Here is a 15,910-nt window from a genome sequence, read left to right as displayed (position 1 = left end):
GGGCCTACCCTGTCTGTGGGGGATTTGGTTCCAGGACCCCAAGCAGATAACAAAAAAGGCAGATGCTGAAGTCTCTTATTTAGAAAGGCATAAGGCAACAGTAGTGGTGACAGCAAGCCCTAGGCACCAGGTGCCCATTACATATATATAGAGAAGAAAAGAACCCAAATTGCCATCACCCAGTGACTCTCCCATTCACCTCCACAGCCTGGCTGAGCAGTCCCAGGACAACAGCAGAGGCAGCAGTGGCAAGCCCTGGAAACCATTCTTTGGGGCTTCCTGCTTCTGGAGAGCCTACTTACCACCCACTTCCACTTTTGAGGTGGCAGCTATGCTACACCCCCTCATTCGTTCGCTATATGGAAACGGGTGGCTGACAGGCTTCTTGGAGACAGGGGGGGCTGAAAGATGTGCATCTGATGTCTAGGGCTTCCTTCTACCTCTGCTACTGTCCTGGACCTGCTCAGCCAAGCTGTGGAGGTGAGCAGGAGAATCACTGGGCAAGAGAAATTTGAGTTCCTTTCTTCTCCCTCTGTATATAAGGTTGCTTGCTTTATTAGATCATCTGTATTTTTTTCTTCAACACTTTGAGTCCGTACTTTGTTGAATCTGTGTAGCTAGAGGCCACATATATGATGGGCCCAGTGTATAGCATTTCCTGAGGCAAAAGCATATAAATACAAAAACAATACTTTATTAACAGAACTTGAGCATAACCAGTTAATTATTTAATACATTTAGAACACAACCCTTACTGTTTAAATTGTTAAGAGCTCACTTTTAAAATTGCCACTGTTTAAAAAAAATCAAGTGGAAAGAAAAAGGTTTTGCCTGGCACCAAAAAATTAATAAAGTGGATACCATATAACCCACCCTCCCCCGAACTGCGTAAATGGGGCATGGCCACTGTGAAGGTTTTCTTGTTGTCTTTCACCATGTGCTTCACTTGTGGTGTGTGCAGATGGATGAGAATCTCAGAAAAAAAGATCATAGCATAGAGATGGACTTGAAGCAAGTCAGAAGTTTGAAAAAGGCAAATTTAGTAAACTGTAATATTTTGATAAAATAATACAAATTGTTTATACTATACAATTCATAGTGGGCCTGTCATGTCAGCGAGCTAGAGGTCCGTAGATTCAACTGCCCATGGATTACCATATTATTCAATTGTAGCATATGTCTGTGGATGCACTGATGTCAACATGCACACATCACTGCCTATTGAATAATATGGGCCTTGAGCATTCACATTTTTCCCCATCCAAGGAAGTTCCCAGAACCGAACCCCACAAATGAGAAGGGTCCACTGTCCAATAGTATACTCCATCAACAAATACTACAGATTTATTATGGAATTGCTTTCTATTTTAGATCTCTCCAAAAGATGCAGGCAAATATAGACATGAAAAGGCAATCCACATACTGCTATTCTACCCAAAGATTTATTTTACACATAAATAGAACACAAAAACAGTGAGCCTACTTATTTAAAGTTTTACCTGAAGATGTAAACAAGCTTTCAGCACATATAATTGGTTCCACTGAACTTACAAAGCAATCATATATGAAAACTGAAGCACTGAATCTGAGAGCAAACACAGCATTTGTGTCATGTTTCAACAAGTTCAATTAACTCTATAGTTCTAGGGGCAGCTGAAAATCATACTGATCAAACAAACTTTTCATCAACACAAAATGAAAAAAAAGCCCAAACAAGTAAGACAAACAGGTCTTTGTAGCAACTACAATAACATTGGATGTATAGGAGAGGATAACAGGAAATCAAAGACTTTGTTCAACCAGATTGTGGATGCACAAACAATTCTACTGTACCTTGCCCCTTCTTGTAGCAAGTGAATGTCTGGTGGCCTTAGAAAAATAAAAATAAAAGTGATTTAGAAACGCAACTAATTGATAGTAATGTGGGGTACACATGAATTCAGCTTTGTACTTATATAACTGCCCCAAGATATCAATATAGTAAGTAATACAGAAACAAAACAGCACTGATGATGTGAAAATGATGATACAAAGGTGGGAAATATATGTCTCTCCAGGTGTTGTTGGTCTGTGATTGCCACCAGCTCCTAGTCTTCACAACTAATCATGAGAGATGCAGTCTTAACAACATGTAGAAGGCCCCATCTCTGATCTATGGTTTTAAACATTAGCCATCTTTGCTGACATAATAATGCTTTGTGCTTAATGTTTACAAGGGATGGGACATATCAAGTTAGGTCTGCAAACTTGCAGTGCCATCTAATGCATGTTAATTTACTAGAAAGTCTAATTGATATCAGTGAAGTACATGCATATCTTGCTAATATGGTAAATTAGGTTTCAAACTATCACCATAAGGTAAGTATCGCCTTAAAGCAAATAACATCCCTTTTTTTTTGCCAGTACATATAAAATCATTAAAAAAAAGTTTACACTATTATTTATTAAGTGTGCAACAGTGGTGGGTTTAAACAAAAGATGAAAAAGTTAAAATAATATTTTTTTAGCCAGAATAAAGAACTGAGAAACAAAATAAACGCATACTTTATGCGATTTAGAAACGCTTTAATCCAAGATGATTTTCATCATTATTCAACAAAGTTTTAAATATTTAGATCCTTCCATATTCAGATGTTTGTTAAAACATTCAGTTATAGTATTTAGTTTTGACTTGTCACTCTTCCCCCGATATCTCCCTTGAATATTTTTAATAAAAAATATTAAAAACAAACAAAAAACAAACAAACCCCCAAAGTGCACAAATGCTGTAAACGGACTGAGCATGGGTAACAAAATGGCACAGTACTATACAAATGAAAAGCGCCATATTAGCTCAAAAGTGAAGCACCTTAAAGTGAGTTACATCTGTAAACTCGTTTACAGTTGAAGCCTGAATCTTAGAATAAGAATGGCCAGGAGAAAATTCCTTAATTTTTTTTAACCTTTCAATTTCTTTAATGTTTTATTTGGAAAGTAAATTTTAAATTTCCAGCGACTACCACAACATCTGCAATCTGCAACGTATCTCCCCATATGCAAGCAGGACATCTCCCCATGCACTTATTTAGCAAAGCCAAAAGGAAGCTTCCTCAGGGTATGTGGAGTTGCAGTGACCAAATCCTGAAAGCAAACAGGGCTTTGAATTGGCAACACTGAGATAGTCTAGTCTAGAGAGTCACTCCACCCCGCCATGTACATAAATCATCACAAACTATCAAAGTAGGTAGGACAGGACACATCCAATAATTTTAAAACCAAGCACTGTGCAGGTGAAAACTATTCCCACTCAACTCTTCACTCAAGCAAGAATGTTGGTGGGATCACAATTCACATGGGCCAGCTCCATTATCAGACAGAAAGAAGAAGAAAAAGATGAATTATTTAGTGTATTATCCTTCTTTTTTACACAATCTGGCTGAAGCTGATTTACTTCTCTGGTTTCCAAACTTCAATTTTTTTTAAAAAATAGTGTTCCAAATGTTTTTTTAAATGTTCCAATTGTTTTTTATAAGAGGTTTCTCCCACCTGATTTTAGGGCTATTATCTCTGCATAAGTTTTAAGTAATAGGCTCTGAACACTGCCTGCTAAATTTTAACAGTCTCCTTTTCATTGGATAAGACAGAAATTCCTTGTGAGAAAGTGACACCCAGTGGGGACTTGGTTAGTTGCAAGTCACCATTTTTCTCAGTAAATATAACACACCTGCTGCAGCACAAGCAAGAGACCTCAGATTCCTTTTCTACCTTGGAGAATAACTGTACCTATCGTATGTCTGCTTCCAGGAGGAGGGCTCCTAAGGCTACTAGTCAAAAGACACAGCAATGTTATTCTGTCTTTACTTCCTTGTCTGTCTTAGGAAAAGATGCGGGGGCAGTGGTTGTTGTTGTGTGCCTTCAAGTTGTTTCTGACTTATGGCAACCCTAAGGCGAAGCTATCATGAGGGTTTCTTGGCAAGATTTATTCAGAGGAGGTTTGTCATGGCCTTTCCCTAAGGCTGAGAGTGTGTGACTTGCCCAAGGTTACCCAGTGGATTTCATGCCTGAGCTGGAAATCGAACCCTGATCTCCAAAGCTGTAGTCAAACCACTCAAACTGTAAGATGTTGACATATGGATTAGCTGTGAAATACTGTTTTTCAGTCAGGGCAGCAATTCAACATAGGTGTCACCTAGAAGCACTCTAAGGACTTATTTCACAAGCAGATGTTTTCAAAGCCTGAATCAGAGCCTTCATTCTTCTGGTATTATTGCTAAAATTAGAACTGCTTGCACTAATAAGATTAGGCAAGATAATCCTGCTTTTCAGACAAAAAGGACATAAGATGAGACCTGAGATAGATGCTTTCAAATCAAGTAGGCTAGCGTAAAGATAAAAGCTGGCTCCCAATTCACCACTCTTAATAAATCAGAAACCAGTGAGGGCAGGGGGGGATTTGGTAAGGTGTTTGTTCATATATATTGGAGTACAACTTCCAGAATCTGCCAACCACCAGTGCAGACTAGGAGATTCTGGGTGTATAGTCTAAGAAAACAACTTTTCATCTCTTTTCTTCCTTGGAGTAAGTTCCTCCCTCGCCTCTTTAGTCGACAGTTTTGGAGTTCATAGCCATGTGGACTGACTTTACTTAAAAACTAACCAGGATGTGAATCAAAGAGCAGGAGTGGACAAATGCAGCAGGCCTGGGGCCATATTCAGGCATATAGTGTAAATATTTATAGAGTAATTAATTTTAAGCAAGGACAAGAGAGTGTGAGTGTCTGGGGGATGAAATTTTAAACCAAGACTGGGATGGAAAGAGGGGATTGGAAGCATTTGCACAACAGCAAGCTGAAATCAAAGTGCATTAAACAGTATCATTTGCACTCACATCTCCAGACAGGGCTTGAAACCTTTTACATGAAATCCTAGAGAATTGTTGCCAGTCTGTGCAGGCAACACAGGGTAGTCTGAGCTGTCCCAAGCAACTTCTTGGGTTCTAATCTAAGGAAGATGGGAGGGCTTCAATATTGTGAGTATGAGCATCAAGTTAAGCACAATGGCCATCAACACTGAAAAGACAATCAATTATCTTATCCAATGCTGTACCCTTTACCAAATGGTATATCTTGAAACCAGTACCTGGAAAAGTTACTTTTTGGGACCGTAATTCCCAGAATCTCTCAACCAACATGGGAAGCTGTATGTAGGTGAAGTATGTAGGTAGAGTCCAAATAAGTTACGGTAATTTTTCCAACTTAGAAACTACCACAAACCAACAACACTTTTCCCCTCTACTAATCCCAGGCAAGAAAAAGTCTTAAGAATCACTTGTTTTATTAGCTATCTAATTACCTTTCTTCATCTCGCAGCCACACTGGACTTTGGGAAATTTGACCTTCAAAGTATTTTGATGCTCTGTAACAGAAGTTGCTGCAAAAACACTGCCACCAAAAAAAAATAAAATTACAAGTGTTATTTCCTTACTTTAATAAAATGGATACAAACTTGGTGTGAACTAAAGTGGGCCCTCCATATTTACTGGGGTTAGGAGCACAGGACCCCTGTGAAAGTGGGGAGGGGGGGAGGATGCAAATAAAAAACCTTTTCTACCTGAGAGAATACCTCTCTAGGAATCTCTAAGTCTTCCACAACAACTCTATGACTGACAGAACTGCACTGAAATTGACCACAGAATTGCACTAGAGGACCTACAAGTGCTAGAGAAGTCTAGGAAACATTGGCGGGTTATAGACTGCCATAAAGTACGCGCAGAGCGCGTACTAGGGTTAGGGAGGTGCGGTGCTTCCGCACCTCCCTAATTCTAATATGCGCGGAGTGCGTAAAAAATGACGGCGGCCATTCCAGACGGCCGCTGTCATGAGGACGTCACGGCCGCACCGCCTCTACACGAGGCGGCGCGGACGTGACGTCCTCGCTCCGCGCCAGGGCGCCTAGGGCGCCCTTTGCGCAAACCAGGAAGGAGCTCCTTCAGACGGCTGCGCCCAGAGAAGCAAGGGAGAAAGGGGCCAAGCGGTCCCTTTCTCCCCCTCCCCGCTGCCGCGGGGTGTCCCTGGGGCTTGAAGCCCCAGGGACACCCCTTTTCAGGCTGCAGGGAAGCGGCGTTTTGCTGCTTCCCCGCAGCCTGAAAAGCGGCGGATCGGGGCCTCAGCGGCTGCCGTTCTGGCCACTGAGGCCCCGATACACCGGGGAAAGGGGCGGGTACAGCCCGCCCCAAATAGGCGGTCTGTAACCCGCCTTTAGGTCCTCCAATGTGACTCCATAGTCAACATCTGACAGAGCTGCACTGGAGGACTTAGAGAGAGAACATATTAATCACATCTGTAAATAATCAAATCCACAAAGGCAATGCCGCAAATGTGGAGCACCAACTGTATAATCAACCAACAAACTTGTTTCCAAAGAACTAATTAACACATTAAATGCAGGTTCTTTAAAGATTTAAAGGTCAGTTTCTGAGCACAGAAAGTCACAAATGATAACAAGAAGAAATGAAGCCTTTTTTTGTAGGAATATGCAAGCTCTCCTAGGCTCAGAATCGACAGGGACTAGAAACTGTGAGTCAAATGACACAATATGTGGAAAAACATTTTTCCTGAAAGTTCTAAGTTCTCATAGCTGCAACACAGTCCCTTACCGTTTCACTCATCAACCCCCCCCAACCCGTTTAATGGGTGCTGTCCCCCTCTCTTCCAACTTGCTCCTCAACAGTGGCTACAATAGCTAAAAGGACAAGGAGATTAAGATTGTTTTAAATTTCTCTCCCCCATTTGTCCATTTCCAGTATCTGGAATGCTAGATAATTTAGTTTTTCTAGGGGCTGTGGAAGTCACTGGACAACCTGGGGAAACTATACTCCACAGTGTTCTAGGAACTAGGAGGACCAACAGTAAAGAGAAAGAGATATTAGGGGGACCCCTTCCTACATAAATGGATCAGCAGTTGACATCAAAACAGAAACAGAAGAAGTTAACTGGAAAACTTTTGTTTGCCTCAGAGTTTCAATCTAGACTGATCTCACAATACCAGAATGCTTGCTAACCAAACTGAAATTCACTGAAAATATCAATGTGGCTCAACTGGATTATATTAAAAGATATATGTATGAAGTTGCTCTGAACTGCATCCATCCCCACTGTCAGCAAAGAGTCCATACACATGGCCAGTATTTCACCCTCAGAGCCTTTTGCAATCCAGAACCAATGTCTTGTAAAACAACAATAGCATCAAGTGGCAACTGTAGAAACAATGTTTTTAACATACCTTTCTTTCAGTAATATCATAAACTTTGTTTGTTTTTGTTGAAATTTTGTACTTTTGCTTCAGCACCTCAAAAAGAAAAGCAAAACATAGTTTGGCAAATTAGTTAATGTCACCTTTAGCTTTAAAATTAGCTTCCACAGTTATCACTGCTTACTAAACCATGACATTACACTTAACCCCACATACCAAGTTGACAAGACTTCTGAGAATTTTAATTAACACTTTGAAGATGTCAGTTTTTGTTTTGAAAATACCCCAAACAATTTTAATTAAATGGTAATTAGGACCCAGAAAATCATAGTTTGTATTTGAAAAGAGTAATTTCCTGGGTTTAGATTTCTTCAGGCAGATATTATGGCCCTTTCCCCATCACCTTCCTGTCTGGTAGGATATTGTTGTGCTCAACTTTCTTCTCTGGATATGTACTTGTGCCTTCTCTTTTTAACTTGTTTTCCTTCATGTGTGTGGAGTTTCAAACGTAGTTGCTTTAGGCAATATATCAAAAATTATGCACACATTAAATAACAGGCTAAAAGAAGAACATTCTTGGGAAATGTCATTCAAATTGTATACTCACTTCCAAGGGAACCAACTTCCAAGGGGTTGAGCAGATGGGCCAGGAAAGTATGGGCTCACACAGTGCTATACTAGTCCTGTGCACACCTGGGTTGGTCCCAAGGTTGGCATGGGAAGAAACGGGTGTTTATAAACTCGTCTCCACATCAACCCAGGACCCACAACTGGTACACACTCATTATCTTGCCACACCACTGCTTTGACTCGAAGCCCCTACCCCCCATCACTGCATCTGATGTGGAAATGGAGCACCTGGCCACATGGGTGCAGCCAGGTGCTCCATTTCTGCACCAGATGTGGCAAAGGATGTATGTGTGCTCCTGAGTGAAAGCAATGACCATCAAGGTAAGGAGTGCAATATAAACAGCCAGATTTTAGGAAACTCTGTGCAAAACCAGGGATATTTCACCCTAGAGTAAAGGCTGATTACCCCAGGATCAGACTGGACTCTCTGAATCTGCATCAGGTCTGACAGGATCGGGCCCAATCCTGCGCTGGTGGTTTTGGCCCGCATCATCTGAACTAGATGATACAAGGCTGGGGGGGGGGGGGGGGGCTGGGCCTTTTGGCCTACGAAGACAACCCCTAAATTGCATCACTTAAAACTGAATCAGTCCTCTTTTGCTCTTGTAAAGAGAGCCAATGGGCTAGTATGCATGTAACAATACTTATGTACCAGAGACATTGGCGCGTTACAGACCGTCATCCTCTGCGTGTCCTAGGTTTGGAAGGGACGTGCTAGGGTTAGGAAGGGTTACCCCTTCCTAACTGGCCCTGTTCCTAACATGCACGGAGCGCGTCCTAAATGGCAGCACCCATCCACATGGGCGCTGCCATTTTTACATCGTGGATGCTGTGTGTCCAGACGTGGCGCGGCGGAAGTGACGCCACGAGTGCGCGTCTCGCGGCGCCACTTCCAGGGGCCAAAAAGGAGCGCCATTTCGGCGCTCCCTTTTAGCTGCGGCCGGAAGCCTCGCGGTCTGGCCGCTGGGGCTTCCCGCCACAGCTAATGGCAGCGGTGGCGGCAGACTGCCCGCTTTAGGGCGGCCTGTAACATGCCATTGATTCTGAAATTCCAAACTCCCTCTCTACTCCCCTTGACTTAGCTGCAAGAAGGAAATACAAAGTTTAATCTCCTGTTTTCTACAGTTCACCATTACGGCCAAAGCCTAAAATGTGCTTAATCATAACCACACTTTATTGAAATAATCAACCTCTTAATCCAAAATGTGATGTTTGCTCAATTCAGTAAACCACAGTTAAGATTAAACATCATTTTTCCAGTTTAGACATTCATCTAAATTGTGGTTAGCTTGATTGCCATTCCTTGGCCTTATTGGATGAGAGGAGAGGCACAGAGAAAACAAGAACACTCCATAGTTTAGTGTCCAGTCTGAATAAGACCAATGAGGTATAGCACACACTATGAGATTCAAGACTGTGAACATCCAGGCTCATATCCTTACTCACAGGGCAACCTTGTACACCTTTCAAATCAGTTTCAAGTTTCCACACAGGGAGATAATGGAAAGAAAAAAATGTAAATAGTGGCTGTATCTCTGTAAGGAATGCATTTAAAATAAAAATTACAGGAAAAGGATCAACACACACACCACACATAGATGCTTACATTCTGTAGCCTATTTCGACATAGGGGGTAGCCACACAGTTTGATGATGAATCGTTCCTCCACAACATCTTTATAGTGAGACGGTGTAATGAACTTCCCCTAAAATGGAACAAATAGACTTGCCTTGAAATGTATGTTCCCAAAGCGTGGCATTAAACAAAATGTTTAAAATTAATAACTGAAAAAAGGAGTTGAGTAAACACACAGAAGCAACTAAACAAGAAACTGGAATAGCAAGAAACAAAAGCAGGAGTGCAAGTACATCTTAAAGTCCCTTTGTAAAATTTTGCAAAATGAAAAGAAAGACTCACTACCTACTCTTCCCTCGCAACAAGGGACAATTTAAAATATTTTATCTATTTGTACCTCTTTCCTGGTACATATAGATACATGAGCTGGTGTCATTTTTCATGTTTATATTTGTGATCAGAAAAGCATGCAGAATGTAGTATACAGTACCTTGCTGACAGAATTCAAAGAACTTTAAACAGTATCAACTTACACATGCTAACTGCAAAACTAGTCATACTTCATTCAGTTACACCTACTTCTAAGTACTAGTAAGCGTCCATAAGTCTGCAGCCTTGCACAACAAACCACAGAAACCGTATCCAAAAGTAACTTCTACTGAACTCAATGGATTGTACTGTTCTGTGTATTTAGGATTTTCTTCCAAGAGAATGTGCCTCAAATCAGGTTGTCAGCGTATACTTGCAATCCGGTGCATGTGTACTCGGAAGTATGTTCCACTGAATCCAATAGGATTTACTCCCAGCTGAATGTATATAAAAGTGCTATACAGAGGCAAAAATTTAAATAATTCTGTGAATTCTGTTTTCTTTTTGCATTGACTTTCTACATTCTGACATGGAAAAAGCTGGTTGTGGCTCAGGGAACATCTATTTACTATGGTAACATTATTAAAATAAAGTCTATCCCTAATCTTTACTGCACCAAGCCCACTTTTGACAGTAACTCTCTCCTGGTGTGATGAACAATATGACATAGATTGTATCCAGACTGCAGAATTAACCCAGTTTGATATCACTTTAATTACCATGGGCCAATGCTATGGTATTCTGGAATTTGTAGTTGAGATATCTCACAGACTCACTACCTACTCTTCCCTGGCAACAAGGGGCAATGCAGAGACAACTGAAATATCTCTGTGAGATATTTAGCCTTTTCTGTTAGAGAGTCACAACAAACTATAATTCCCAGAATTCCATAGCATTGAGACATAGCAGTTAAACTTTCGTCAAACTGTATTATTTCTGCAGTGCAGATTCATCCTTAAAGGAGTATCCAAAAATTTCCACTGAATGTTATTAGCTATAACAAGTAGTTTGATTTCACTTCCAGACTTCACAAAAGCTCCGATTTTCAAATGGCATTTGATTGAGATAACCATATGAAGTCTGTTGCTGGCCTTTAGATTTCTAGCCATAGGTTCACTGATTTTTGTGCATGCCAGCCAAATTGTCTCTTAAAGAGTTTTTACTGTTTAAGGGCTTTTCTCAATATTTGGTATTAGCATTGTATTTGTACAGCTCCAACTATTGTTGTGTAGTGTAGTGTAGTATAGTGGTCTATATGTTGGACTACGACTCTGGAGACCAGAGTTTGAATCCCCACTCAGTTATGGAATCCCACTGGGTGACCCTAGACAAATCACACTGTCTCAGCCTCAGAAAACCAGTGATATGGTAGCCATGAGTTGGAAATGACTTTAAGGCATACAACAATTACAACAAATGTCACCAATGTAATTTGCACTATGTTATGAGAACAGTGATTTTATGGGTTTTATGTTCTGAAAGCTGTCTTGGCAGGGTTCTGTCCTAAATGGTACTAAAATATTGAAAATAACACACATTCAAACACTAAAGTAAGGAAAAGCCCACCCACCCCAGTCTTTCTGAGCTATTTTTAGAAGTACAATATGTTTTCAATGGAATAAATCAGAGGTGGGGAACTGTGACTCTCCAAATGTTTAACCAGCTGTAAGGAGTTGTAGTCATGGTGGTAAATAACATTTAGAACACCAAAGGTCCTCTGGACCATACCCTATGAGAAATGGGTCTAGTGCAGAGTGGGAATCATGCGGCCCTTCAGATGTTGTTGGATGAAACTTCCAGCAGCCCTAACCAGCACAGCCTATAGTCAGGAATGCTGGGAATAGCAATCTATTATTAGAGAGCTATATGATTCTCACCTCTGGCACAGTGGAATGACAAATTTTCTCTGGAGAGGAACTATTAATTGGATAACATGCTACAGAAAACGGACAAAATTATTAAGAGTAAAATGGAACCTTAACACATCTGAATCACAAATTGGATATAACGCTTGCAAAAAGAGGACATACACCATTCACAAGGAATTCTTCAGTAATGTCATCTTCTAAGAGGCGTTCAACAATCTTCAAGGCTTTTCGTTCATATTCAATCTTCTTTCTAATAGCTGTTTCAAGTGCTGCTTTCCTATAAGAGAACAAACGTTTAGTGGTGTGGTCCACCTTTTGGCAACTCATACGAAGTTGCTTAAAAAACAGATGAGTAAAAACAGCATAAAACATTTGCTGTCTGAAGTGAAGGGCAAAATGAAACCTTCTCTTCATTCCAAAATCATGTACCAGCTGGACTGACAGTCCAGTCTTACATGGGCCAGAATAGGCTGTGTGACATACACTTTTGTGTTCTCAGACAAAAGTGAAGATTTTATGAGAAACAGCTGGGAGGCTCCTCTGCTCCTACAAACTATCTGCATCTGAAGAAACTGCCTGATTTTGTTGAATGGTAGGGCTGCCCTAGTATGAAAGAATTTGGCTGCTTACATAATTTCATTAATGTATTTTACAGTGGTCTCCTTTCCATGTATTCCATAAAATCCTTCCATTTCTACTATAACCACTAGTAGTTAGAGTAGTATTTATTTATAGCCTTCCTTCCCCCTCCCTCACCCCAGTTTGGGATTTAAGGCAGCTTGTAACAGTTGAAACAAACATTTAATGAATGTATTTTATATGGAATTGTTTTATTGCGGTAATCCCGCCTCGATCCGCAGGGAAAGGCAGAAAATATAAATAAAAATTATTATTATTATTATTATTAGTTAAAAATTCACAGCATAAAAAACTTTAAAAATAATTAAACTATCAAAAAATTAAAACACAATCCATTTAAAAATGCATTAAAGGGCAGCACATAAAGGCTTGCTTCCCTTTTAAAAACTCAGTTCGCCATTAACTGCTGGACAACAAGGTTGGGTTCAAAATCCTCGGTTGACTACAGGCCAAAACAGGCGTCCCTAAAGGGGTGGTTTGACGCCTCCCTTTTGAACATTGGATCAGGGCTGCAGCAACCACACGCCCCAACTCCAGCTGTTTGCCAGCACAAAAAGAAGTGGCAGAAAGCTGCTCCTTTTTAAGCCAGCAAAAGACTGGCTTTTCTGGTGTGGCGGCTATGCAGTGCTTTTGCAGTATGCGTCATCTAAATGCTGTGCCGCCAGAGTGCCACAAGGCTGCCTGCTGTGGCATTTATGGTGGATTCACGGTTGCTTCTGCCAGCCTGGGGGCGTATGTCGTCTAAACAACATGCCCCCAAACTGTCAGAAAGCCACCACAATGGGGCTGTTTGTTTCACCCCTAAGTAAACTCACTTTGTGACCTTGGACAAGTCACACATTCTCAACCTCAGAGGAAGGCAATGGCAAACCTCCTCTGAAGAAACTTGCCAAGATTTGCCTTAGGGTCACCTAAAAATCAGAAACCGTTTGAAGGCACACAACAACAGCAACAGTCCTTCAAACAACCTAGACCTGATTTGTATAGGGCTATATTCATTTTGAGAACCTGTGTGAACATATATGAAATATTTGGACTTGTTTGGGGGAAAAAATACTAGCAGTCAAGCACAAACAACCACAAATGTGCTTCCCAGCTTGACATTGGTAACAACACCTTTTTATCCTGTGAGACCTCAGTGCAACATAAGGGGAAATCCCTGCTCTCTAGATACCTTTCCTTCTCCCTAGATCTGGGAGCTACAGTACAAAATTCCCCAAACAGCATGGTTGGTGTCATGCTCACTGGTTACTTTTTCACAGATTATTTTTTTAAGCTTCTCTTGAGTGTAGAACTGTGGTTCCCAAACTTTGGCCTTCCAGATATTTTGGACTTCAGCTCTGGGAAGCCCCAGCTTGCTTGGCCAACAGCCAGGAATTCTGGGAGCTGAAATCTCAAACATCTGGCGGACCAAAGTTTGGGAACCATTGATCTAGAAAAAGCATGCACTCTTCTTTACACTGTATTGACTTCAGGGGCACTCAGAAAAAATCAGCAACACCCATCTAGCTTCAATCTCCTAGCTCAGAATTTGAGGGAAGAACAAAAGCTTGTCCACACTGGTAATACTTGACTTCACACCAAAAAACCATCTCTCGGTGGTGGTGGTGGGGAAATAGCCGATTAAACAAATTTGACCTACAATCTATTGAACCAAGTGGAATTTACACCTGAGCAAAGTGCAATGAACTGCAGTACACAGATATATATTTTTCTCAAATAATTATTGTGTGGTATTATATGGAGATAGAATACCTTTGTGCAGCATCTTCATTTTTCAAAACACTGGATCGCTTATTACCTAAGAACAACAACAAAAATACACCACATGAATAAACCGCGTGATAATTGGTATTGGATTCCTGTGGATGGTTGAGTGAAGTCCCACTTTTATTTGTTCAGTATCTTGCACACGATTCTTCACAAGTTTTAATTTAATACACCGTGTGGTACATATAAGGACTCTTCTAGAACTAAAGTGTGAATTTGCTCTTTGCTTTATAAACATGTTTGGGAAGGGGAGAACCCGTTTGGCTGCATCCACCTGGAAGAAATAATCCAGTCTGACACCACTTTAACTGCCACAGCTCAATGCTATGGAATTCTGGGGTTTGTAATCTGTCATGGCACTAGAGCTCTCTGACAGAGGCAGCTTATATGTCTCACAAAACTACCATTCCCAGAATTCCATAGCATTGAGCCATGGCAGTTAAAGTGATGTCAAACTGAATTATTTCTAATGTGAAGTCGAAGGCTTTCATGGCCGGCATCCATAATTTTTTATGGGTTTTTGGGGCTATGTGGCCATGTTCGAGAAGAGTTACTTCCTGACGTTTCGCCAGCATCTGTGGCCGTCATCTTCAGAGAACGCTTGCCTGGAAAGCAGTTGGGTATATATACTCTGTGACCTGGAGAGGCAGGAGTGATTTGCAAGTGTATTGTTCTGTTGCTAATGGCAGGCCTGAGGGTGGGAGGGTCTGCAAAAGAGGATTAGTGCCTGCATGATTAGTGCTTATTGTCTGCTGGGAAACCCCTGACCCTGGGAGATTTCTCATTTGCATTTGTCTTTATCTTGCTATCTTTCAGGACTGGTAGCCAAACCTTGTTTACTTTAAGGGATTCGTCTTTCCTGTTGAAATTGTCCAGGTATTTGTGGATTTCAATGGCTTCCCTGTGCCTCCTGACATGGTAGTGACTGGCATGGTGCCTCAGTGTTTTCAAACAGTATTTTATGCCCAGGATGGTTTGTGGCATGTTCTACTACTGCTGATTTTTCTGGCTGGCCCAGTCTGCTGTGTCTCTCGTGTTCCTTGATTCTTGTTTGCACACTGCATTTGGTGGTCCCCATGTAGACTTGTCCGCAGCTGCACGATATGTGGTAAGCTCCTGTGGCTGTGAGAGGCTGTGAGATATACACTACACAAGCATATTTTGATGAACATAATGAGCTTTGCATAAGTATGTTTTGCCTTTAATTTCAGGTGTAGTTGTAGGCTTAACATTTACTAGCTATAAATATGAGTCTACCTTCCTACTGAACCAACATAAAACAATGCCAGACACATACACAACAATTCTGCAGTGTGGCCACAACCTTGATCTTAAATTTGGACCCCGAACATGTTTTATGTGGAACTGAATTCTATTTTTAAATGGGCATTACTTCCAATAAATATGGTTTTGGATGTGGTGAGAGAGGGAGAAAAACAATTCCTCCAAGCAAATACAATTCACACAATAATAAGTCTTCGCATTAAGTTGCATAGGATTGCACTGCATGGAGATTATGAGTTGCCATCCTTAACATCTTTACACAGGAGGAAACCTCACTAAGGCTTCATTTGCACTGGGAACTTTGGTGTATTGTGGCACCAGAGTTCTTTGTCAGAGAAGGCTAAATGTCTCACAATACTTCAGTTCCTAGAATACCACAGCACTGGGCCATGGCAGTTAAAGTGGTACCAAACCGGATCAGGTATGATGACCAGATGTCCGGAGCACAAAGGAGGACAATAATACTGTCAGACGTTGCCAAATAAAAGCTGGAAACAGTCATATAAATGTAAATTCTTTTTTTATATAAATAAATTTTATTATAT

General features: G+C 41.0%; 1 protein-coding gene across 3 annotated transcripts in view; it reads right to left on the bottom strand.

Moving 5' to 3' along the window:
- RPAP2 (RNA polymerase II associated protein 2) overlaps positions 1–15,910 on the bottom strand; it is a 67,449-nt gene that overhangs the window by 50,116 nt on the left and 1,423 nt on the right. For 2 of the 3 annotated variants that reach the window (XM_089515607.1, XM_089515608.1), the window contains exons 2-7: positions 14,067–14,112; positions 11,835–11,949; positions 9,467–9,565; positions 7,261–7,326; positions 5,332–5,420; positions 1,834–1,869 (exon numbers count right to left, since the gene is read on the bottom strand). In XM_089515607.1, coding sequence (XP_089371733.1) covers positions 1,834–1,869; positions 5,332–5,420; positions 7,261–7,326; positions 9,467–9,565; positions 11,835–11,949; positions 14,067–14,112 — 451 coding nt within the window. Of the gene's footprint in view, positions 1–1,833; positions 1,870–5,331; positions 5,421–7,260; positions 7,327–9,466; positions 9,566–11,834; positions 11,950–14,066; positions 14,113–15,910 lie in introns of those variants that run through there. The other variant, XM_089515610.1, reaches the window with a different exon arrangement.

Source organism: Sceloporus occidentalis, unplaced genomic scaffold (genome assembly GCF_023333645.1).
Source record: "Sceloporus occidentalis isolate IW3139 unplaced genomic scaffold, rSceOcc1.0.p SCAF_3, whole genome shotgun sequence".
NCBI lineage: Eukaryota > Metazoa > Chordata > Lepidosauria > Squamata > Phrynosomatidae > Sceloporus > Sceloporus occidentalis.
The sequence above is the reverse complement of the archived record's forward strand: the minus strand, read 5'-3'. Positions and strand labels throughout refer to the sequence as shown.